The following is a 23,987-nucleotide window of genomic DNA, read 5'->3' on the forward strand; positions in this document are numbered from 1 at the left end:
ATCTCAGATTTATAGCCTCACATGCTTATCTTCMCTAGCTTAATGGATAAATTCACAGCCCTCAGGGAATGTTTTTTGACAGAATACAGATAAAACTGGGCAGAAGTAGGAATTCAGATTTCTGCCATGCTGGTTTTTGTTCTCACTGGCCACTGATGGAGCTCTGTGAGGTTTCCTTTGTCCTAAAGGTGCTGACACCATAACTGTGTGCAAGAAAAGGTTGATGCTGAATTGTGGAGACAGACTTGCAAGGACTGCTTCTTGTCAAAGGTTTGTGGTATTCACTAAGGGCACGAGGCTAGAGATGTGGCGGTTTTGCTTAATTTATTTTTCTTCCCTGCATTGTTTGGAGTGCTACAAAGAAGCACTGCAGAGATTAAGCACCACATCAATAGAAAACTATTTAAAATATCTGAGGGAGCCTAAGGTTTATACTTTGAGGCTGCGCTCTTCATTGCTGCTGCCAACAGCTCCCTGTTTAAATAAAATGATTTTATCAGCACTTGCCTGTCAATGAATCTCTGATAACACCAGCAAATAATTCTGKACTTTAGGAGCTGTTGTTTGATCAGCATCCATGAAAGAGTAACTTTTTGTTATTTTAGCATACTAWAAGCCACACATTTCTCACTTTTCATTCAGAACTCACAGTTCGTGCCTTCTAAAGTACTTTCTTCTTACTACAGTCCCTCATGAAACCACAGGGATAAATTCTGCTTGCAGGCAAATGTCCATAGAAGCCAACCTAATCATGATCAACAGCACTGAAGGATTGGGGTTTTGGCAAACTGGGGTTTTGGCACACTGAGCAGGCAGTCAGGGAAGCTGGAACACTATAGCAGCTAAAACAGACATTTTATTTACCACACAGACAAATTGTTCCAATTTGRTTTACAAATTGAATCAATTTCCAAGCTGGGAGAGGATGTTCTAACAAACAGGGATGTATGTTCCTGACACAATGACGAGTCTCCTCTTTCTGCATTAGTCCTCAGTGTATGCATATTTGAATGGCAACATTGGAAAGCAAAACTGTGAGGTATGAAAGAATGAGTCCATTATCTATAATGTTACAATTGCTACATTCTCATATCAGYATTCTCTGCCTACCCAGGGTGCGTGGCTGATATCCAAGTACACAGAACAAGAGGCAACAGGCAGAAACTGATGCACAGGAAGTTCCACCTGAATAGGAAAAAGAACTTTTTTACTGTGCAGGTAAAAATGCCCTGAATAGATTGCCCAGCGAGGGTGTGGAGTCTCCAYCACTGGAGATGTTCAAGATCCTGGGCCATTTGCTCTGGGATGACCCYGTGTGAGCAGGAAGGTTGGACACAATGGATAAACCCTTTGGTCCYTTCCAACCTGAACCATTCTGTCATAATTAGTGGTCTGCAGAATTTCAGTTCTGAATGTATTTTTAGCAGGTTGTCCAACATTGAATCTACCATGACCTGTTCCAAATCATCTAGGGACTGGTTAGTTTTATTATTTCATGTGCCTTTAGTTAATGCAATAAAAACTGACACCAATGAAGAGAAAATATGTCAAAAGAAGGAGAAAGTAAAAGGTAGTTTTGAAGTTCTCTGCCTACACTTTTAATTTAATTCACTGTTGTGCATATGACAATAAATTAATCAGATTTCAGTTATTTACGTGTTGACATTAAAAGCTACTATTTAAGAGCTCACTGCATCTGGAAGCCAGTTTTTGAATTAAACAATAATATAATTTTGTTAATAGAAACTACAAAATCTGAAAAATTAGATGTTAAAAAGATGTGAGAGGTGTAATTGTGCTTTAGCAATAAGATCTCTCYTATTAAAGCTAAAAACAAACTCAAGATTGATGTTTTGATTCTGCMTGTAGGCTGGGAGAAAAGAAGTGAAGTGAAATAATGTTAGACCAAAAGGGATCTGAGAATATTCAGTCTGTTCCAACTGTAGCAGAATAGGCCCTCAAGAGCTATTTTACCATAGATGATACCTTATTGAACTGTAAAACCAAAATATTGATAAAGAACATAAATCTTTATAACAGATTAAGCAGTGAAACAACACTGCCTTTATTTCAAAAGCTGTGACATATTAGAAAATAAGCAAGAGGGGAAAAGACGGAAGGGTATGGAAGATATCCACTGAGACACGTGTTTGCTCTCAAGATGGCACAACTTCAGCACTTCACAGGCATCTTTTCCCTTCACCCCGTCGAAAAGAGCAGAACCTCAGCCTGCCACGAGYCAGGCTCTGCAGCAATTTCAGATGCCAGTCAGGAACCCTTAGCCCTGCAGCTGGAGGCACAGCACAGCTCTGCAGAGGCTCAGCCATGGCATTACTCAGCTGAGCCAAGCTCTGGGTCCAGGCACTGCTGCCACTGAGCAGCCAGGAGGAACTGCTCAGAGGCACAGGCTCATCAGCACAGCCACAGCCTGCCTGAGTGGGGACTGCTCCCTCTGATGCTCCAAAACCCACCCTGAGATCTGCCAAACCAAAAGTTCAGCTGCCAAAACTTCAGGTACTGACCTTGCTGTAGCTGCTTTGGTTACAACATGTTTTCCCAGCTATCTATAATGCTAAAGCAATGCAGAGGTGAGAAAGGTCATTTTACTCAGGTTTTTRAAACTTACTTTGTAACTAAAAATGAAATGTCAACATTTTTGGGAATTAATTATGTGTTTGAATCAAGCAGAACATTTAATTCCCCTAAACCATAAATGATAGGCAGATATGACTTGCGTATCTTTTACTGTAACACAGATTTCCATCTCCCACAAGACTGAAATGTTTAAGTTACAAAGAACTTGGTATTTTAGCAATATCTGTATAACAGATATTTCTTTCATCAATTATGTTTATTGCATTAGTAAACAGGAGTTACCCCTTAAGGGAAATTCAACTTCAGGATTTTTCTTTCAAAAGCTGTCATGAGAATCAAAGAGACTGACTGTACTTGCTGTTTCATTTTTTTATTACTAATTTGCATCACTATTATGTTTACAAAATTTAATATACAAGGAAGAGAAAACTTACTTTGTGTGAGATTGTCCAAACCGTTTCCTGCTGGGAACTCAATGTTCCAGCTTTGCTTAAAGCAGTGTCTGCAGGAGTCAGCATTTCACTGGGTGTTTTTATAAGCAAGAGGATAAACAGTCAACATTAGTGATGAGTGCATCTATGTGATCATCTTAACATTATCMATAGATGCTAATAAAAATTAATACCATGTAGTATTTCACACATGGACATTCTATACTTAGAAAGATGACATAAATTAAGCTCAAAGCACTACTGCCAGATTTTTTTTTTCCAAAACAGTTGAATATTCAAGGATTATTTGAATTTGTTTAGATAATATATTTTAGCTGGCCAAACTGCTTGGAAAGGAAGACATCCAGAACACCTTGCACACAATGCCATCACTAGCCTCATTTCAAAATTATTCATTGAACCACCTAAAGCAAGCAGCCCAAGACTGTCTCTTGATGGCTGCAGGAAGCCCAGTGCTCTGGAATCTGAGTGCTGGATGATTTGCAYGTCAGAATGGACAGACTTAGATGAGTGACTAGAAGATTGCCTCTGTCTCCTGACCACTCATTACAACTAAGGAAACACTTCAACAAGTGAAGCATTTTCTGGGATGTTCAACAGAAACAAAGAGGAACACAGCTTGTTCTTTTCCAAAGGGGAACACATCTTGTTCAAATACCCACAAGAGTATCACATCGTACTTTCATATCAGGGCTAGTGACATTCCTCCCTGCCAAGAAAGGAAGAAATGATTTTTTTCCAATACCTGTGAGCATAGAGCACTTTGTTTATGACTGGAGKGCCAGGAGGATGAAAAAGAAATAAAGCTCTCACCACAAAGGAGCTGAAGTTGAAGCAAACAATTTTAAAAACATTTTAAGAGAATTAAAGGATGTACAAGTATCAATGTGTACTCATTCTTTCCCACTCAAAGTCAAGGTAGACGGGTTGTCTGAAAAAAGCAATTGAAACGATTCCACACAGGCCTAGCTCTTACTGCACAATGAGTAAGTTATGAATACTTCCAAAGACACTGTTCCAAGTAAACAAAATAAAAAGTTTCACACACAAGCTTTGAYGAACTTCTCAATTTTAATGGAGTCAGAACAATTCTATACAACTATAATCAGACTCTTTAGCTCGACTAAATATCTATTGCTTCCTACATACAACAARCTGGAATAATACAATGGGAATAGGTCCTAGCTAAAAAAATATATACACTTTTGCATGGTTATTTTGCTGTTCTTGAGCGCAGTCGTCGCTTGATGATCAGATGATCACTTTCCTTCTCTTTTGGTTCAAAAAGGATCTGAAAAAGACAGGTTAAAAGATGCTTATTCAGCATTTCTTCAGAGACAAATGATATTCATCTTCTAGACCTGTATGTCCAAGAGAATAATTTTTCCCAGAATCTCTTTCCAGAATTTTACCTGAGTCACTCTGGTGAAATTTACCTATTCACTGAAAGGTGGGAAAACAGAAAAAATTCAGTAAAACAACAGAAAGAAAAGACCAAAAGGAATAGCTAGGTAGAATCAAGRAGTAAGTTGGTATTTTCAAACCTCTTGTGCAACTCAATTAGATATTCAGATTTGTCTTGTTCCCATAATATTTAATTTTAAGCTAAGATTACAGAAAAACATTACAGTATGGGAAAAGAAACAGGAATCTTAACCACTTACTGAAGAACATGGGGTATCCAGAGGGCAAGAAATGTCATTTGAATAGAGCCTTCTCTTAGCTCGTTTTGGCTTGAGCTCATTTTCTTTGACATTTTGTGGTTCTGCAGACTTGGGAGAGCTTATTGTCTCAATAAGCTTCTTTGCTAGAAGACAAATTTTATCATAAATACATGTCATGGTTTTGTGAGCCTCAAAATTCATGAATAAAGCAAGCTTTATTAAAACGGTTAAAAAATTAMACCAGTGGAACCCAAAGTTCAAATATAAAAATTCATAAGTGGTATTTGACTACCACAGTTTTCTGTAGTTTGAGATGCAAAAGCTTAAATGACACATTTAAATAGCACATTAAAAATCAACTAGGATTCAAATCTCACTGAAATCTAAGAGACTTCTAAGTTGAACAACTTAGAAGRCTTAATTGTGCTGACAAGCACAGCGTACAGTCCATTTTCTCTATATATATTTGTATACCTTTATCAAACTAGTACTAGCTCTATAAAGAGGGGAGTACATGCACTAGAAAAAAAAATGTAAGAAATAAGCAACTRTTACACAAAGAGGGAAACCATACAGGACATGGTGATAAAGGTTACAAAACAGAGCTCATTTGCTCAAARTAAGTATTCAAATCAAGGATGGAATTTTAAGTAGACTGACTTTGGCTTCCATTTATAATAATAAACAGTCTGCTCATGGAACCAATATGACAAATGTAGAAATTTTTAAATATTTCACACAGTYATTATTTAAACTGTATATTATGCCAGATAAATTAAGGTGTACTTCTTAGCAGGACAAGCTTTCAAGTTGGTCCAAGAGTTTATTTTAACTGTCCACATTAAATAATGACCAACTTTGTTTTAAACAAACAAATCACAGTGTCTTTTAGAATTAAATACTGGTGATTCCTTTTTTTTTACTTTTTTCTAAAAACACAGTGACCTAGAGATCATTCTCACTGAAGGGAAGAATAAAAACATATCTTTCAACAGAAAGTCCTAGCCATTAATCTTCTCAAGGCTATACCTGAATTTAACAAAATAAATTAATTGCTCTATATTCAGTTTAATGAAGTCTTGCAAATATTTTCTTGAGTCATTGGCTTTCAGATTTCAGAGAATTAACATACATCAAAAAACCAAGTTTACGCAGCAACAAGGGATTGCTTACAGAGCAAGGTAAGATTTGGAGTTTGGATTCAGACTTTGATTTTTTGAGAGCATCAGGGTGAGTTTCTAAAATTGTCGTTACCTGTAAATAAGTACATTTTGGGCCTAACAGTTATCATTGCTTTTATAACAAATATGCACACATTCCACACTGGTTTATATTTYACACAACCTAAGTTTTAGAACAATGTGGTCCTCACAACCAAGACAATCTTTTCTAGTCTGCCATTYTGCAATGGCCAGAGAATAGGGAATAAGCCTTATTTACACTGTACTCACCTTTAGAGCTAATAATACTAGGAGAAGTTTGGAAAAAATCACCAATTTTCTGTAGAGTCCCATCTTTCCTCTTGGCTGACTTTTTACTTAGAGTAGATTCTTGGCTTCTTAAGGGATATTCTTTTTTAAGCGATTGTGCAGTAGACACCTTTACAGAAACATAGGATCATTGTTTAAGCTGATAATTGACTTAATTTTCAAGTTTAATTTAATTGCATTTTGCTTCAATGTTACTTTCAGGCTAACATGTTGAGCTTTGCTACTGACATTTTTGTTCATTTTAGTAATGATATCACTGGAGCAAGTACTGTGGAAAACCCCATTTTGCATCTAGAAGAAAGAAAATTGCCAGTTTCACAGAATACATTTAAAAGCATGACTCACATAGGAAACGGTTTATGTTTTGTTTTTTTTTAAAGGCAGATTCAAAGTTGTAGACTACTTTATTAGACAAGTTGTTCTAATTATAAATAAAAGGAATCTGACAGGGCAAATAAACCCCTCACCCTCTGAACCTGCCCAGGTTACTACTAAAATAATCTTTTGGCCTAAAATAATCTTTTAACAATTGCCATAACTACAGATAAACTTCAGTTTTACTTCAAAGGCACTGTCTATAACATCACATTCTAATAGTATACTCAAACTAGCCTTTACTCAATATGCAACATCTTTCCCCTTTGAATCTCTGCACACAGCAGCAGGGACACTACACGTGTTCTTGGCAAATGCAGACCCTTTAGCTTATAAAGTTCAGTAGAAAGACAACATAAATGTTGAAGAATCCTACTGAAGTACACAGATAAGGATAAGACACTGCTGCATAAGAATATTTGCTATTTTCACAAGCCCATTTTTACAGAAAAAGCTAAACTAATCTCAAAAATGGAACAAAAACAAACCATATTTTTGTTGTTTACAGAAGGTGAATCGGTCATAGCAGGTTTTGCATTTCTCTTCTTCTCACTTTTCACAAAATCCTAAGAAAAAAAGAAGAAATTATAATTGATACCAATGATTGCCTAAACAGAAAGAAACAAATTTAGAAAACAGATTTGTAATCCCACAGATCAGAGCTGGAGACAGGAACAAATGGCATTTGTAAAATGGAAAACATAAAAGGTTTTTATGTTTATTATACAAATCAGAGACAAGGGGCCAGAGACTGGATCAGTTGAAGTCTATGACCTTATTCAACACAGSCCAGAGATCCACCACTTGTGGGGCATAGAGTTTAAATAATACCCTACATATATCCCTGGGATCTCATCAGAAATTCAGAAGTTAGGGTTTTGATAAATGAGCAGAGTAATACTTTGTAAAGCTGCACAACAGATTTTRTAAGTTGGTCTAGTTCACACCTCATTCATCTCTACACTCTTCCTTTTCCTTCTTGGCTTGGGTATTTTAACTGTAACTGGTGAGGTGCTGCCCTGGTGCTTCACCTCCACCTTATTGGGCTGCAGAAGTGTGAACTGGATTTCCATCTCTGGTTTTGGRAAGCGACTGGTTTTTCCATCCTCTGTGGACACTTCAGTAGAGTCAAGGACAATTTCAGAATGGTCCTGCAAGTATATGGAAATGGTAAGAAAACAAGTTTTATAGTAACTATGACTTAAATACTACTATRTAATACATAGCACCTCCTCCAATAGATTGCAAAGTGGGTAATTCTATTTTCCAACTGTTAGCTTTCAGACCACTTAAAACAGAAGTGAAGAAATCTTCTTCAACTACAGCAGAGCTTAACCCTTATTATCTAAAACCATTTTTGTTAAATATTGTTCTGGTTTAGTTTTAGTAGGATGCAAGATAMTGTTTTGTCCATATGAACCCCCATATGTGCTGAATCAATTCCAGAATCATCTCACTACACAATAGGAGACATGCAAATTGCTTGAGTTGAAATCCCCTTCAACACTGTCATAATCAAACTAAGGTGACCCTACAAATACATCTCCAGAGCTCTAGAACCTGGATTAGTTAACTAGTTTTTGCCTCAGGTGTAAAGGTTCTATGATGTATAGAGAGGTAATTAGTTAATCAAATAAGTACTTATTTTCTGACAGTGAGTGTGAAAGAATGAATAAGAAGTCAGAGCTGAAGATACAGGTAGAGCACAAATAAGTTTTGGGAGACTTTCAGAACTATATACAGAAATATATACTGAAAAAACCCCAACAGAATTAACATATCATTAGTCCCTAAACAAACATACCTCTTGGATTACAGACTGATCAATTTTATCTTGTCCTTCTTCAGGTAAAGACTTGTCTTCTTCTKCCAAAGACTGAACATTTTCTTCATCAAGCTGCTGTTTCATTTCTTTTATAAAGTCATCTTTCTCTGCCAGCTGTTTCCTTAGATCTTCTACGTCAGTTTCCTTATCCTAATAAACATAGCAAAAATTGCCACAAGTTTCAGGACTGGCAAAAATAAGTAATATATATCACGAGTATCATCATGATTACTTGGTCATATCAGTTTTGTAACTGCAGGCTAAACCAGTCAGGTATCCAATAACATAATGTCTCTATGAAAAGTGAAGAAAAGTCTTATAAGAGCCTGAGGAAACAGTTCAAAGCTTTTTATTTTACTATACTTAAAGTTCACCTTCCATTTGCTCATGAAGTTCTTGGTGCTGTGAAAAAACAACAAATCAGAGGGTTGTTTCAGATATCCAGTCCAAATTTGCAGAATGTTTATTTGAACTACCAAATGTTTTCAAACTCCAGTTATTATTACAATTCAATTCCAAACAAATGTAAGCTTTTTCTTTTTAAAAGCTGTAAGTGATTTCAACATGACAGTGTTGAACACAAAATAAAGCCAGAACGCAAAGAGGAACTATAGTATTTTGCAGAACTGATGGATAACAAAACCCCCCCCCAAAAAATCACAGAAAGAAGAAAGAATTAACCTTTTCTGAAGTTGTTCGTGCAGCYTGTTTCAGCTCTTCTATTTCTTTATCTTTTTGTATGGCACTAGAAGCCAAAGTCTTGAGCTGTAATTCCAAAGCTTCTACTAGTTCATCCCTTTCTTCACGCCACTTTTGAAGATTGTTGTCCTTCTCTACCAGCTGTGCAGCAAGTCTTTCCTAAATATTWAAAAAGGTAGGGTAGAACAGAACASCACTTCTACACARTATTTGAACTCTTCTAGGGKTTTTTGCACAGTTAGTACTATTTTATAGCTTTAGTAAACTTAAGAGCTTATGTAGATCTTAGAAAGCTCATACAGAACTAGTTTCAGTACAAATAAGTAAAATTAAGCTCTGTTTCAATTAGAAAATCAATATTTATACATTCTGCAAAGAGAATTTTCTTTTTGAGAACCACCACTCCTGTTTGCTCACTTGAAGATTTTATTAATAACAATTATCAGGCAAGAAAAGTCACAGATAAAGTAAAAGGAGTCATAAGCTTCTAACATCCACCTAGAGTGATTGCATGTTCACAAAGTCATTGTTAACTACTTCTAGATGCAAATGCAGTTTTAGATKGCAAAGATTCATATAATAATTCCATTTGATCAAAAAGTTACAACCTTGATGCAGTCCAGTGAACAAGTAAGGTGCCTCAGTTAAAAACTGTCAGTCTCTTCAATGTTAGCACATATTACCAAAGCATGTTGACCAAGTATTTTTACTCCCTACCTCAGAAATGCTTTTTCCATCAACTTTGTGCTTTCTTCTTCCTTCTAAAGTCTCACAAGGTTTTTTTGTTTGTTTTTTTAAGGAAAACCTTATTTTCCAAAGTAAGTTTACTCAGCTTCATTAAGGAGTAATTCATTTAAGTGTAGGTTATTTATTGGTGTTTTACACACAATATGAAACTTGAAGACTTTATAATGAAGTGATAGGACAGGAAGGAATAGGTGTGTTAACTTCCATTATCTACAAAGTTTATTTCGTTTTATGATCCTCCTACTCTTAGCATCTCATCTAGCTTTTGTCATGTGAGAAAGGAACAAAGGCCAGCTACTCTAAAGTGCCCAGACTGTCCATTATTTGACAAGTGATTTACTCTATACTAAAGACATTATAGGATTCTGCTGAGCCACAAAAACTCACTTACAATTTCTGCTTGCTGCTTTACGTGACGTTCTCTATACTCCACAAACTTCCTCATTTCCCTGTTGCGACAATTCTCAGCTTCTTTTACTTGATTTAKGAGGCCCGTTGTTTCCTCAAGCCACCTTTTTCTATCAGTTTGATGCTTTGCCTCATTTTCCTATTTTGATGAAACCAGAAATACAACCATAAGTAGAGAAAAACACCCTTAACATTTAGAATATCGTCGAATGGATTAATTTCAAAAACACAACAGAAACACTAGCACAGTTTTACTCTAGCATACTCCCAGGTACAAGTATTATACTCTCATGTGTTCTTCTCCAATGAAAAAAATGAATCATTTTCRTCACTTCTTGGTCAGACTGGCACTTCTTCATGGAATAGAATTTTTTCGTCAAAACATCCTGTGTCTATCACAGACACTATGTAACTTATACAAAAGAAATGGTAAAGAGACACTTCTACTTCACAAATCCCCAATCCTTTATGCTGCCTTAAAGGACATGGTAGAAAACTAACTTCTGCTTCAAGATTGAAAGGGAAACAATGCAGCATAGTTTGCATGGAAGGAGAGATAGCGTGTACCTACTAATGTCACTTCAATCCATAGCAATTTGGCCTCCTTTTTTAACACAATCAAACCTCTTGTCATACATTCTACCACCTAAGACAGGAAACACCTGTAAAGCTGCTTAGAAAGTAAGTCTGCTTTCTAATCCAAGGAGAATTAGAAGTCCTCAGCCTTACAGGAAGGGCTTACAGGTCATGCAGCAAGCACAAGGGCTAGAGAGTTTGCTTTAGCAACTGACAGGAAAGATCTCTGGAACTGCTATCGGGAGTTTGATTAAGAGGAGACAAGTTACAGAAGCACTGTGCATGGCACGAGCAAAACATTGGGCACAGTGCACTCTCTGGGCATCAGTGATGCCCAATGAAAAAGGTATTTCAGAGGAGGTTTCCTTTACCAGTGTAATAATTTGCCATATCATCCCCATGGCTCTTGCAGACAGTGACACACAAAAAAATTTAGACTCCTAAATGGGAGTTATGGCCTTAAATTTAATTATGAATTATATCATTATGTWTTACCTCCAGTTCTTTTTGCAGCTTTATTAATTCCTCATTTTTGCTCATCTTTTGCTGCCAGTCACTATTGCACTGGTTATTCAGCTCTCTGTATTTCTGCTTCCATGCTTCCAGTTCTAGTCAGAACACAAAATGAGTTCACGTAATGTATCATATTAAACATGTATTTGAACATGTTCACATCCTTCTACTAAAGTTGCTTGAGTTWATTAGCTATGATCACAGACAACAGAAGCTTTTAAGGAAACTGCTAATTGTTATATGAAAGTAATGCCTAAATAACAATTGACAAGTAAAGCCAGAAATGTAAAGCAGATGTCACAATATACATTCAAAACAATTTTGCTTCCCTGCTCCCTTTTCATGGAGAGATTACCCAAAACTAATCTGTTGGTCTCTTCTAATTTRGCTTCAAGAACTTGATCTTGTTCAATCTGAGTCTGTTCTTGTTCTTCTAATGTCATCCGCATATCTTCAATTATTTTTTCTTTTTCACACAGATCTGAAAATTTAAAAATCAATTTACAGATGGGCCTCCTCCTAGTTGCTACCCTTCTCTCCCAAAGTGCCTTAGTTACTAGTTATTTCCCCATTCCCTGAGATCAAAAGCTCTATTARAAGGAAATAGAGCATCTCTACTGAACAATCCACATCCCAAATTCTTAAGCAATTCTATTCTCATCAACTTAGTTCAGTTAAATGTCACTCTGGCTTGTATGGTTATGAGCAATTTACCATTGTTCAACTGCTAAATGTTTATCAATAATCTGCAGAAATTTTGTGCTAGCATGCACAATATTGTGCTAGTTCATGCTTTTGCTAAAATGGACAAAAATAGCAAGTAAATCCCAATATTTAATAAGKTTACACTAATAATTTCTCCAAGGCTTGTGTTTCTTAATCTGAGACTGTTGCTTTGCTTAAAAAATATGTCTAACAATAATTCAATGAAAATTAGTTTCTGATTGAGATTTTAATGTCCAGGTTGGAATGTCTCAGTGTTCTAAAATACCAGACTCTCCAAATTGATTATTGACATGACCACACATGTTGACATTGCCCACACACACAAAAAAACGGTGGTTCTTTCTGACCTTTATGTGCTTTCTCATACTGTTTGGAGATTTCGTCCAGCTTTTCTTTATTCAACTGCTCCTAAAAATCACATTGAAAGCAAATTAAAGAAATCATGTTGAAAGAAACAAATACATATGCTAGAAATTTATAGCTTTTCATTTTGAATTTAATAAATAATGAATGAAGTACTWAAGACAAATAGTCCCGATAGAACACTATATGAAGAATAAGGTCTTCATATAGTATAAAGGTAGCATTCCAGCTGTTTACAAAACAAGGAGACATTACTACTAACATATCTAAGTGTCAGAAACTGTAAAGGTATTAAGTAAGCATTCACTAGACAGATTGTCAAATTGTTTTAAATAATGTCCTGCATGAGAATTTCTTTAAACATTTTTCATTCATCTGTTAAAACTAATTTCAGCCTGACAGTATTATTTTCACCCCTGCTTCTCTATGCCTTCTCCAGCTGCTTGGAAAATTTGCATCATTAGTACATTAATTAACAAAAATAAGAGCAAACAAAATTTTAGAAAGCAAAATACCTTTTTAAGTTCCAGGATTGTGCGCTGTTTCAACTCTAATTCTTCACTAAACTGCTTTTTAATTTTCTCAAGTTCATCAACTTGTCTCCTCAGGGATTTCTCCTGAGTTTGCATTGCACACACCTGCAAGAAGRCAGCAAGCAAAACTTACATTTAGTCATAAGCCTTTCATGATATCTATAAATAATTAAAGTACTTGGTATTCTAGGTAAGAGGCAAATTTTTGCAAGCATCTTCATTAATTTCAGGGACTGGTAGTGCACAAGTGAAGATACTCTAAATGTATCATGCAAAATAGCCTTACTATGAATCTCTTAACATCCATAGAATGTGAAAACAGGTTTTAATAACAGAAGCCCAAACCTGAGGAAGAAACCTTTTGSCTATGGTTACCAACCTCTTTTTGTACTTGTTGAATTTGTTTCTTGGCATCAGAAAATTTCTCTTTCAAATCTGTGTATTCTTCCTCTTTCCTCTGCAAATCTTTTTTCAAACTTTGTACAAGGTCAGAGCTCTCAGAAAGATCTTTACGTAGCCTTGGGTTAGAAATTAAGAGACATAAATAATATTAATCTTACRCATAAACTTAGGCTCTTTGCTGGTTTTGTTTGCAAATAGAATCTCAGCTCTATCATATCAGTGACAAATTTTATATTTGGATTTATATTTGGCTTATATTTATTATATAAGCCTGAAGTAACAAACTGCTCATATTCACTTCTGAACACTCAAATATTTTTAATATTATGTTTTTTAAGCACAGTAGAGCAATCATTTTTATCATTAGGTGACCTTACAAGTTAGAAAAACCTAGGGCTGATATCAAGTAAGTTTAAAGCTGTTAACTACAAATCAGTTCTTGTAARTAACAAGATAGATAAAAAGAAAAATGGTAAAATCAATAACATTGAAATAAATCCTGTCTTCACAAGTTTTGCAAAGTMAACAGTAAGCTTCATGGGTTCATTTTTGCCTGACCACATTTCTTTCAAAGAGTTTCCAGTACGACATATTGGACTTTTAAACTAACTAAAGGAAGGTTTTTACATCCTATAAACGACAATACAAGGCCTCACAAAAGGAAGTCCTTTCAAAGCCTCGCCGCACAGGGCTGAGGATCATCAGACCTCCATGCTAAATTGTACTTTGGAGTATGTGCAGTACCCACAGATATGGCACTAAAGAAACCAGAGTCAGGAGAAGGGCTACATAGCATCTTAAAAGCTATTTTTACGTATTTGCAAAATTCTTACCATATATGAAGTATAATCTCTCAAATAAATGTAATTTCGGATTTCTTCCAGATTTAAAAAATACAGTGTTCTGGGCAAGTTCTACCCTCTACACCCATTATTCCTTTGAGTCTTAGAATAGATTATGTTCACCTAGAATAGCTGTTACCAAAACCATGTGTTTACTCTCTGGGCTTTTTACCCACCCTTTCTTCCTTTGCTTTTGCAATTTAGTCCTTTCCAAAGAAAACACTTCCTGCTTTTATACAAGTTACCAGATATAACATTAAACTATGTAATTTCTTTCAGAAAGGGCCTGCAACAAAACCATTAGCAATCCCCAAATAATTAATTTCATTKTATGCACTCATTTCCCTGTATAATAGTTATACATGATTTACATGTATATTTTTGAAAGAATACACAAATAGGTGAGGAAAACATAGCCAACAGAATATGCTAAAATAAAATTCAAGTATTGTGTTGACACTTCTCTAAGAAGAAGTTTAGTTAATCAAGTTTATAAATACGCAAATGTGTTATGGCAAAATAAACTGATGTTGACATAAGGGAGTTTTAACTTAATTTTATTCTCAAAGGGTTAGGAGTAAATCTCATTATTCACTTACAGTTCTATGGACTGTATTTGCTCAAATTCATTTTTCTCTTTTTCTTGAAGAATGTGTTTTGTGGTCTCCAAACTGCTCATCAAYTGCAAAACTTCAGCCTTCAGATTTGCTTCTTGATCATACAGTTCTTTCAGTTTTTTGTCTAAACTGGTACATTTCTCCTGCAGAACTACAGTATTACTTTCTAGAGTTAAGATTATAGATTCTTTTTCTTTTAGTTCTTTTTCTAAYTCTTTCATGCTGTCATCTTTAGTCCTAAAAGCCTCCAACAGGCATTCAAGATCTCTTATTTTTCCCTCATAGCTGGTAACTTTGTCTTGAAACTGTGCAATTACTCTCTGATCTTCTGCAGCCTGTTTTTCAAAATCCTGGGTTTTCTTCTGGATTTGCTCTTGTAACTGATTCATAAGATCTTTTTCCTTTACAGACTGCTGATCTTGATTTGTAATCTCATCTAATTTTATTTTTAGTTGATTATTGTAATTCTCACTATCATGAAGTCTCTTCTCTAAGTCTTCGACTTGTTGAAGTAGTTGTTGAATCCGATAACTTTTTTGTGAAGAAGCCTTAATCATAATTTTACATTCTTCCCAAATGTTTTCAACGCTGCAGTGAAAGGAGCTCTCCTGTCTCAGATCTTCTGTAGAARCAGTTTGGTGTTGCGTGGATGGAGGACTCATTTCAACTGTCTCTGGTTCATCTTTTTGAGGGCCTAATGAATCCTTCACATGAACTAAATCTACATCCATAGTGTAAGATTCTGAGTGACATTTATACAAATCATCTACCTGGGACTGCATTGTTTTAATTTGTGACATTTCATCAATTATATTGTGTTTAGCACCTGTTACTTTGTTATTTAGTTCAAAAATCTTTTCTTCCTGTTCCCTATTTATAGTTTTTTGATTGTCCAATTCAGAAAGAGTCTCCTGATATTCAGCTCGACATTGCTGAAGTTCTCCACTTAAGCCAGAAGCCTTTTCTTCAGAAGCAGAGAGCTTAAGATGYAAGCTTGCTATCTGCTGATTTAACKCTTCTTTTTCATTTTTTTCTCTYTGGCATTGTTCTTCSAGTGTAGCTATTTSACCTTCCAAGGTTTCAGTTCTTTCCTTCAGTGCTAGTATTTCCATGTAGGTCTCAGAATTCTTAGGTCTCTTTGGATCAAAAGAGTAATTTTCCGAACTYTCTCTCTTATCTCCTAAAAACAAAACCAAAACAACATCAAGAACAAACAAATCCCCATATAGCTCAAGTTAATYAAAATTGACGAGTCACTAGCAACACCAAATTGCTGTCAAAAATTATATGAGGGKGTGGCTTTTAGATGGCTTTCACCACTGAAAAGCCACATCCTCACAGAATTTTGGAGTCTTGAAGTAGTTAATACCCTCTTAGTTGTTACATGTGCAATAAATGTCTCTTGGCCTTCTGGGTATAATTTGCAGATAGAGCTGTTCAGAAGACTTAAAAAAGTTTGCCACAGCTCTATTCCAATCTTCTCTTCTGCACCACTAGCAGAAAAAACTAGCTAATTTTATTAGCATTTTTTACACCTATGAGCTAGGTAACACACACAGTGATATCCGGTTTCCACCTCCACCGATTCAACAATCCCTCTAAATAGAGCCAGCAAATACCTATCCTACATTTAGAGGAGCAACTGTGTCTAACAAATTWTATGCACATTCTATATCGCCTCACTTTAAAAGCAAAGCTAAAAATCCAGCACATGGAGTTCTTTTGCTTTGTGTTTGGAACCTTCCTCTCTTCTGTATTCAATAGGTTTCTAAACAAAGTAAAAGGGTAGCTATKAATGCCCACATGTAATATGTTGCATGTAAAGTTCTCCAAAAAAGTTTTACATGTCATCCTAACCCAAAATTTCCATCTTTTATTAGCTTAAGATGGTTTCCTCAAAGTAATGAGCCATTCTAGCTAAATTTAATCACTTTCAAAACAGACTCCAGCTGCACGTCACCCTAGTGTTTCAGAATCCAATCAAGTCCCTTTAGTAACATGCATGCTGTATTTTACTATTAAAGGATTAGGCCATCACAACTATGTACTACTGGGAGATCCTGGGGATTCTTGTGAGTACTGCACCTACAGCAAGGCAGAGCTTAGGCCTGTAGAATCGTTTAACCTGAACATACACGAAACAATTGATTACCACCATTATACATATGATTTGGTTACACTCTCCTGCTCAACTAGATTATTATTTCTATTTTACAGTACTCAGTCATGTCTTTGTGTCTTTCACATCACGCAGACCCAGCTTACCTTTGGTTTTCTTTTCCAGTTCTTCCTTGGTCTCAACTAGTTCAGCAGTTACTTTTGCCAGCTGTTTTTCAAGACAATCTATAGTTTCCTGTGGGTCCTCCAGGGAAACAATGTACTGGTGTGCTGCTTCYGCCTGATTTTTGATATCAGTGATATCATCTTGCAGAGAATCAATAACACCCTCAAAATTAATGTAGGCACCTGTATCTATGCTGTTTTCTTCTTTCTGAAAGATAATTTACATTCATTTAGAAATGGCAAATAATTACACAAAAGCCATTATTGCTACAGAAAATATGGGAGATTGTTAGGAATTCTAATATATAAGTGCAGTAAATTCCGACTTCAAAACCATCTCGCGGGCTCGTATGCACTGATTGCCAGTTTCTGTCTACCTTCACACATCAGTCTCCAGTATCAATCTAGACCTATTTATTTTTATAACATTTAATGACTCACCATTACACTCCCCCTTATATCTCCACAAAAACAGCCCCTCCAAGCTTACTATAAAAGCTAGCATATTTTAAACCAATGAGAATATTGAATGAACACAGCAAGCAAACAGTTTTAGAAAGAATACATTTAAAATTTTCACATAACAGGAAAAGCTTGTGAAGTCAAATAAGTGGCAACTTACCATACTAAGCTATACTCAAAAGACTGACTTTATATCTTCCCTCTGTTTTTCAAAAACAAACGATGTCTCAAGAGACAGACTCAAGAGTCTAGTTATGGCTTTAGTGGATGAATAATTCTCTATTGCTTCAGTTGTAGCTACAACTGCCCTAAGAGAAGTCTTTGTGACTGCTCCAGCACTCTCATGGGGCCCAAGATGTCAGCCTCAAAGATTTTAAATAGGCACTAAACAATGGATTTTATATAATAAAAAAYTGTAGATTTCACCTCAATTTCTTTGTACAGAATAATTGCCACTTTATGCTGGAGAAATGCAAAAAAACCCCAAAATTCCTGAATCCTAAGACTCAGAAACCTTATCTATTAAATGAAATAAACATATCGTTCATTACATTGAGTGCAATTCCTTGAAACAATTCTTCTAACTCTTGAGAAATACCATGACCATWACACATAGTTAGTAAAAGGGACATTTGGGACAGATAAAAATACCAGAAGTCCAGCTTGCTCACTGCGAGGCTGATCTTGTAAATCACATTTTTCATCTGCATTTTTAGTGTAACTCTTTACAAGTTCCTTGAAGATTTCCAGGCGTTTTTCAGAATTTTCTTCATGCTGTGCTCGTTCGTGAGAAAGGCACTCTCTAGAATAGAAAAAATTAAGTCAGCTAAATGCTAGCCATGAGATAGGCTAAAATGTTATTAGCACAGTTGGCTATAAACAAAAATRCTTTCTTCTTTATTTTGGCACAACAAAACAATACACAGAACAATGCTGCTACCTTAAACCAGGAGTGTATTTCACACATGCAGGAAGAACAAGAGGGAACCAAATACAGATTATGGATAGCACCTAACAACAAGCATTGTTTCTAAGCTGCTTGAGACAATAAATGTTAGGAGTAGCACTAAAACAAAAAAGGAACCAAAGAATTTGCAAATGCCACTTCACAGGCAACAAAGCTCTTTCCTAAGAAAGAGCTCTAAAGGAACAAACACTGCTTACATATTATACACACACATTCCTACCCATTCCACAGAAAAATCAAAGCCTGTTCTTACAGAGCATTTTTCCTGAGCTCATAAACAAAACAGAAACCAGCACATTACCAGACATAGCAGAAGATCAGCTCTAGCAGAAGACTGTGATCTCTTACAACCAAGAGAGATTTAAGAAATAAGTAAATTTACTATCACTTTTGTAACCAGTAACTTTAAAACCACTTAAACCCAGCTTACTTGAAATCAGTTTCCCGCTCAGCAAAATAATGGGCCAATTCTTCTATCACTTCTTCACGAATTTTCATTTCCAGCAGTAACTTGTTTTTCTTTTCAGTAACAAGTCTATTCCTCAGCTCTTCTATGAGATTTAGCAGCCTCTAGAATCACAATTAGTATTACACTTCTCATAAAGTAAGATTTTTCCCATGAAGAAAACAGAAGTTTGTTAGGAGCTCCTGGGAGCTGACAGTGTTTCTGATAACCTCAAAAGAGCTAAGCCCAGGTGGTGTTTTCAAGGACAAGGCCTAACARGCATTTCTCAGATCATAGAGCAGCCTGAGAGGGGAGGGACGCACCACCACCCTCAAACTCCACAACACTTTACCCAGCAGCTGGCAACAGTTTTKCAAGTTCTTTTATTAGCTCATTTATAAACAGGAAGTTTAAGGATTAGATTGAGCTACCTGTTTGGGACTAACACAACAATTTAGGTTTGCACAGAGGGGGTATTTCCAAAGAACACCAAGTTTATAACAAAAATTCTTGAAGTCAGCTTTAAAGATAATCTTAAGATCCATAGAATTTGGCCTTTTTTTTCCAGATGGCCCTTTCTGGGTATTAATGGAGCCTCCACAAAATGGTCTCTAGTGCTCTGTTCCCTTCTTGTCTTTCCCAGGAGTGACTAAAACTGCTGTTTCTTAAAGAACAATGTCCACAGTTTTCTTGTGTATAACACAGGAACATTAGCTGTTAAAAAACAGCTAATATTTTCTGTATTGACCACAGGATACCAAAAGAAAAGGAAGCCAAATCTGCAATTCTTACTGTTAAGTTTGCTTTAACACATTTCATATTTTTCCCACAGTAAGCACAAAGTCATAACTAATCCYGCTTGTAGTTCCGGATTTCGGAAGAATAAGGATGCTGAGGAGTGCAAGAAAATCAAAAAGGGGGAAAAAAGGGTGAGATGGAGGAAACCAGAAGAATACATTGCTTCAAGGCTCCATGTTATACTAATTCTTAAAGTAGCCTTAGCACATACCATGTATTTTTCTTTTGCAATAACAACTTCATATCCTTCACTTTCCCGCACTGTTTCTTCTCTTGATGTGCTGGGCTGTTCCTCCATTGCATCATCATCATCATCATCATCTTCAAACACATCTTCTAAGGGTCTGTCCCATAGGATAGTAGTTCGCTTCCTTGGGATTGGCATTCTAGTGACATTAAGGAGTGATGATTCTCCTGCCACCTTCTGGCCAAATGACTGATCTTGGGGAAGAATAGATGTGTCCATAACAAAAACCTACCCAAAAAATAAAGAACAAAAAGTTATTGGTATTTGTTAAAGCTCCATTGGCACTTTGAAGACCTGCTGCTAYAGGTCTCCTGAGCAGGGCACAGGTACAAGGTAAATACTGCTAAGATTAAGTGTTGCTAAGCTTTAGGCCATATTCCTTTTCATCCTGGTCTACACTGTCCACACACACAGACACACCCACCTAGGTCATCTTGAATTCATTTCTGTTTTGACGGACTGGATTTTGTTTGGTTTTGTTGTCACTCGCTTTCCCTCATTGTGCTTTAGCTGTCCTTTTTAAGTAGGGTGAAACTTGCCAATGAATCTGTTGTGCTTYATGGTTTAATATTAAATCTGACTCTCACTCTTACCCTTGTCAATGATGTTTTGGGTAATCTCAAGCACACTCATTTGGGACACAGATGAGCAATATTCTAAGATAGCAGTAGTATATAGGTCAGCTAGAAGTGAGAGCACATTGTATCTACAGAATAAATTTACCTAGATCTCAGGGAATTTCTTCCAAATGTAAGTGTCTTATTCCACAAACTAAGTGTCTTATTAGGCTGTAGATGCTTCCAGCTCCACACTCCAAGGCAAAAAAAAAAACATGTCCCAATAAAGCCTTTTTAAAAGCTCTAGGAGATAAAGCTCAACCCCATGTAGTKAGAAACATGATTGCAACACAAGACAGAAAAATCAAGTAACTAAATTCATACTCTTAAAAGTGGGAGAATCTGCTCTTTAAGCAAATCAAAGTTACTGATCAACAAGACAAACTACAACACACTTACTTTTTGTGCAATGGCTGAGAATTTTAGCACATTCAGTGTTTCCTCATATGCTGAAGCACATTTGCTTATRTTTACTATCATGTACACCTTCCCCTTTCCACTGAAGAATCCTTGAAGGAAGTGAGTTAACTTACTTTCCCGAAAGGGTATGTGCTGCTGAAGCCTTTATAAGACAAAAGAGCAGACAATCAGAAGTTTACTAAATTCCAGTCAGTATAAGCACTATCCACCATGAAGATTTTAAATTTCATTTGTACTATAACACTAGTGACAAGGGTGATTTAAATTTATTCCAAAGTTTGTTTGATAAGCCAAACTCAGAACAAGAAAGTAAATTACTAAAATCTTTAACAGCATATTAAAATAATTCAATTAAAAAGCAAAACAAGACAAGTTGAAACATAATTTGGGACAAACTACAATAACACTATAGTATAGACTTCAGAAGTATATACATTTTTTCTACCAAAAAATTTAAGTGTTAATATTGTATATTTTAAACAACAGCTTTCAAACATTGTAGGCAATACCTAAAAACACRACCAGTTGACAATTCATGAAAGGACTTACTTTGACTGCTGACAGTTCTTGAGTGCATTAATACACTTGCCTAGAGTCAGGAGAGAGGTATTTATATTTCCACTCTCTTTCAGTCTTTCACCCTCATTGCGGGTCTTGGTATATCTTTCAGAACCAGCAAGATCACACAGTGATAATCTGAAAGCAGACAAGAAAAAGTCACTGTATTTACCTTAAAGATGAACAAACTATTCAGTTTTAAAAATTATCACTTCTCCTCATCCTTTTCAAGTTTGCCGCCCTAGTCAAATTTCCCACAATTTTCTGGTAAATATTTTCCCTACATGCTTCCTTTCCACTCCACCCACCTCTCCATCCTCTTCCTTCTGGGGACTTGCACGAGTTCAGGAGTAAAGAGGTCTGTCAGGACCTTGTGCTGAGCAGAGGTGACAAGACARAGAACAGCATTGCATCTTGATGGCYTGAGGGAGAGGGCCAAGTACCMTATGAGGGTAGAAGTGGGGAGCCACCATACATGCAAAAGGTTCTGCCAGTGAGCACCAGGTGCAGTACCTATCCATCAACATGGAAGATATTTGACAACTTCATCACAAAAGACAGACTGTTGTGAACTTACTCATTGACTCGGGTCACCCTTGGTGTTCCKGAATCTTCAATTTTTAGTACTTTAACTGTGAATATGCTGTGACTAAAACAAGAAATTGAAATCAGCAGAGAAGTGATAAAGTAGATCAATACTTTCAAAAACATTTAGCCTCCACAATATCTATTCAAAATGCTGCTGGACCTGTCAACATATCTAARCATATACAATCAGATGCAGACTTTTAAAGAGATGCTTATGTAGCACRGATTTTGCTTTTTCCTCAGACATTTAGATGGAAAAAAGTTAAGTGCTTTTTTATCGTATTTGATTAATTAGTGTTAGCTTTTGTACATGTTCATYGTATTTGAAGGATTGAATCCCTTTGGCTTAAAACACTGTGTCATGSTAAAGGACACCAAGACTGAAAGCTAAAAATCTAGACCTTGTTAAAGCCTCTTCCCTTCCTAAAAACCACAAGCCATATTTTAGTTTCTCCTTCCTCCCACACATCATCCTATGCCTAGTCTTATTCAAAATGCCTCTTACCTTCTGCTGGAGCAATTATTTAGTTTCGTGCTTGCAATACTCTGGTGTTTTAAGCCCACTTTTAGAAGTCTAAAAGCTTCTTTAGCGTCAGAAATCTGAACCCACTGCAGATCTTCAGGAAGAAAAAATAAGATATTTTTTAGGTAACATTACCAAAGTAAGTATTAAGGGGATAATGCATGCACAGCAAGGACATTACATTTATTTGAGGCATAGAAACATTTTACTACATCTGCTTCAGACAGAAGTTACATGATGACAAATCAGATCAAAATGCCTCCTCTCCTAAGAAAGGAAGGACAAGTACATCCCATCATTTCACCATTCTATTACCATGATAARTATATTCTGCTCAAATTAAATGAGCAAACTTAGCCTGAGCACTGAAAAAAAAAATCAAAAAGGTCTAATAGCAGTGGAAAACTCTACACTCATATTCAGCAAGGCAGAACTCCACSTGGACCATTTCTTTATTTTATACCACAGTCAGGGGGGAGGGAAAAGGGACAGAGGGGAAGTCATATGGATATATTTCAGGGCCATCAACCTAACTAAAAAAGATCAGAAGAATTTTGTCTGCAATATGATGAGCATATGTCAAGTCTGCTTCTTTACAGAAAATACTGAAAAAAGCCTCAGAAACAAAAATTTTAAAAACTGTTGAGCTAATTRTAAATACAGTTAAGAACTATTGGGGTCAGTTTTTAAGAAAGCCACTAACAAATTTGTAAATTGTTTCCAATATTTTGCCCATTTCAAARAATCATCAAGGCAGTGGAGTGCAGAAGCTTTTAACAGTCACAGTCAGGAGTAAAGACAAAAAAGTAGTAAAGGTATAGATACTTCTATGTATGCAGACTGTTGCCTTTCACACTCGAGGTAGACATTTACAGTGCCTCAGTGAATGCAACTATAAGTGGTCTACTCCAAACATTTTGTCATTATTTTGAGCTTTCTAATCTAARCGTTGTTACAGGTAGAACAACGTTTCAAATTACATTTGGCAATTTGCACTGTATTCTACTCACCTTTTACAAAAGAACATCCCTTGATGTCTTGAGCAAGGCGCAGTGTTTTTCTYTTCTTGTCATTTGACACAGGAATCAGTAGATCATAAAAACATTCATTRTAAATCTCAAAAAATGAAACCCAAACAGAAAACTTGATGTAATTTCTTGCAGTTGYGATAGCTTGTTCTGAGTCTTCTGAAATATCTTCCAAATCTGCCAAATAAAAAATATTACAAGCCACTATAGACCTAGTAAAGTGA

At 36.0% G+C, this 23,987-nt stretch overlaps 1 protein-coding gene across 1 annotated transcript in view; it reads right to left on the minus strand.

Moving 5' to 3' along the window:
• Nucleotides 1-4,020: 4,020 nt before the first annotated feature.
• KIF20B (kinesin family member 20B) overlaps nt 4,021-23,987 on the minus strand; it is a 28,795-nt gene continuing 8,828 nt past the window's right edge. The window contains exons 8-30 of the mRNA XM_057370946.1: nt 23,746-23,940; nt 22,718-22,829; nt 22,202-22,273; nt 21,616-21,762; nt 21,046-21,208; nt 19,994-20,257; nt 18,970-19,109; nt 18,224-18,374; nt 17,093-17,318; nt 14,810-16,007; nt 13,346-13,484; nt 12,949-13,071; nt 12,418-12,478; nt 11,700-11,825; nt 11,327-11,439; nt 10,239-10,394; nt 9,083-9,259; nt 8,381-8,551; nt 7,524-7,727; nt 7,065-7,142; nt 6,163-6,310; nt 4,712-4,854; nt 4,021-4,338 (exon numbers count right to left, since the gene is read on the minus strand). Of these exons, the coding sequence (XP_057226929.1) occupies nt 4,261-4,338; nt 4,712-4,854; nt 6,163-6,310; nt 7,065-7,142; nt 7,524-7,727; nt 8,381-8,551; nt 9,083-9,259; nt 10,239-10,394; nt 11,327-11,439; nt 11,700-11,825; nt 12,418-12,478; nt 12,949-13,071; nt 13,346-13,484; nt 14,810-16,007; nt 17,093-17,318; nt 18,224-18,374; nt 18,970-19,109; nt 19,994-20,257; nt 21,046-21,208; nt 21,616-21,762; nt 22,202-22,273; nt 22,718-22,829; nt 23,746-23,940 (4,385 nt within the window). The 3' untranslated portion in view covers nt 4,021-4,260. The remainder of the gene's footprint in view (nt 4,339-4,711; nt 4,855-6,162; nt 6,311-7,064; nt 7,143-7,523; nt 7,728-8,380; nt 8,552-9,082; nt 9,260-10,238; nt 10,395-11,326; nt 11,440-11,699; nt 11,826-12,417; nt 12,479-12,948; nt 13,072-13,345; nt 13,485-14,809; nt 16,008-17,092; nt 17,319-18,223; nt 18,375-18,969; nt 19,110-19,993; nt 20,258-21,045; nt 21,209-21,615; nt 21,763-22,201; nt 22,274-22,717; nt 22,830-23,745; nt 23,941-23,987) is intronic.

This window comes from Malurus melanocephalus, unplaced genomic scaffold (genome assembly GCF_030028575.1).
Source record: "Malurus melanocephalus ecotype Western Australia unplaced genomic scaffold, MMel_1.1 scaffold_137, whole genome shotgun sequence".
Taxonomy (NCBI): domain Eukaryota; kingdom Metazoa; phylum Chordata; class Aves; order Passeriformes; family Maluridae; genus Malurus; species Malurus melanocephalus.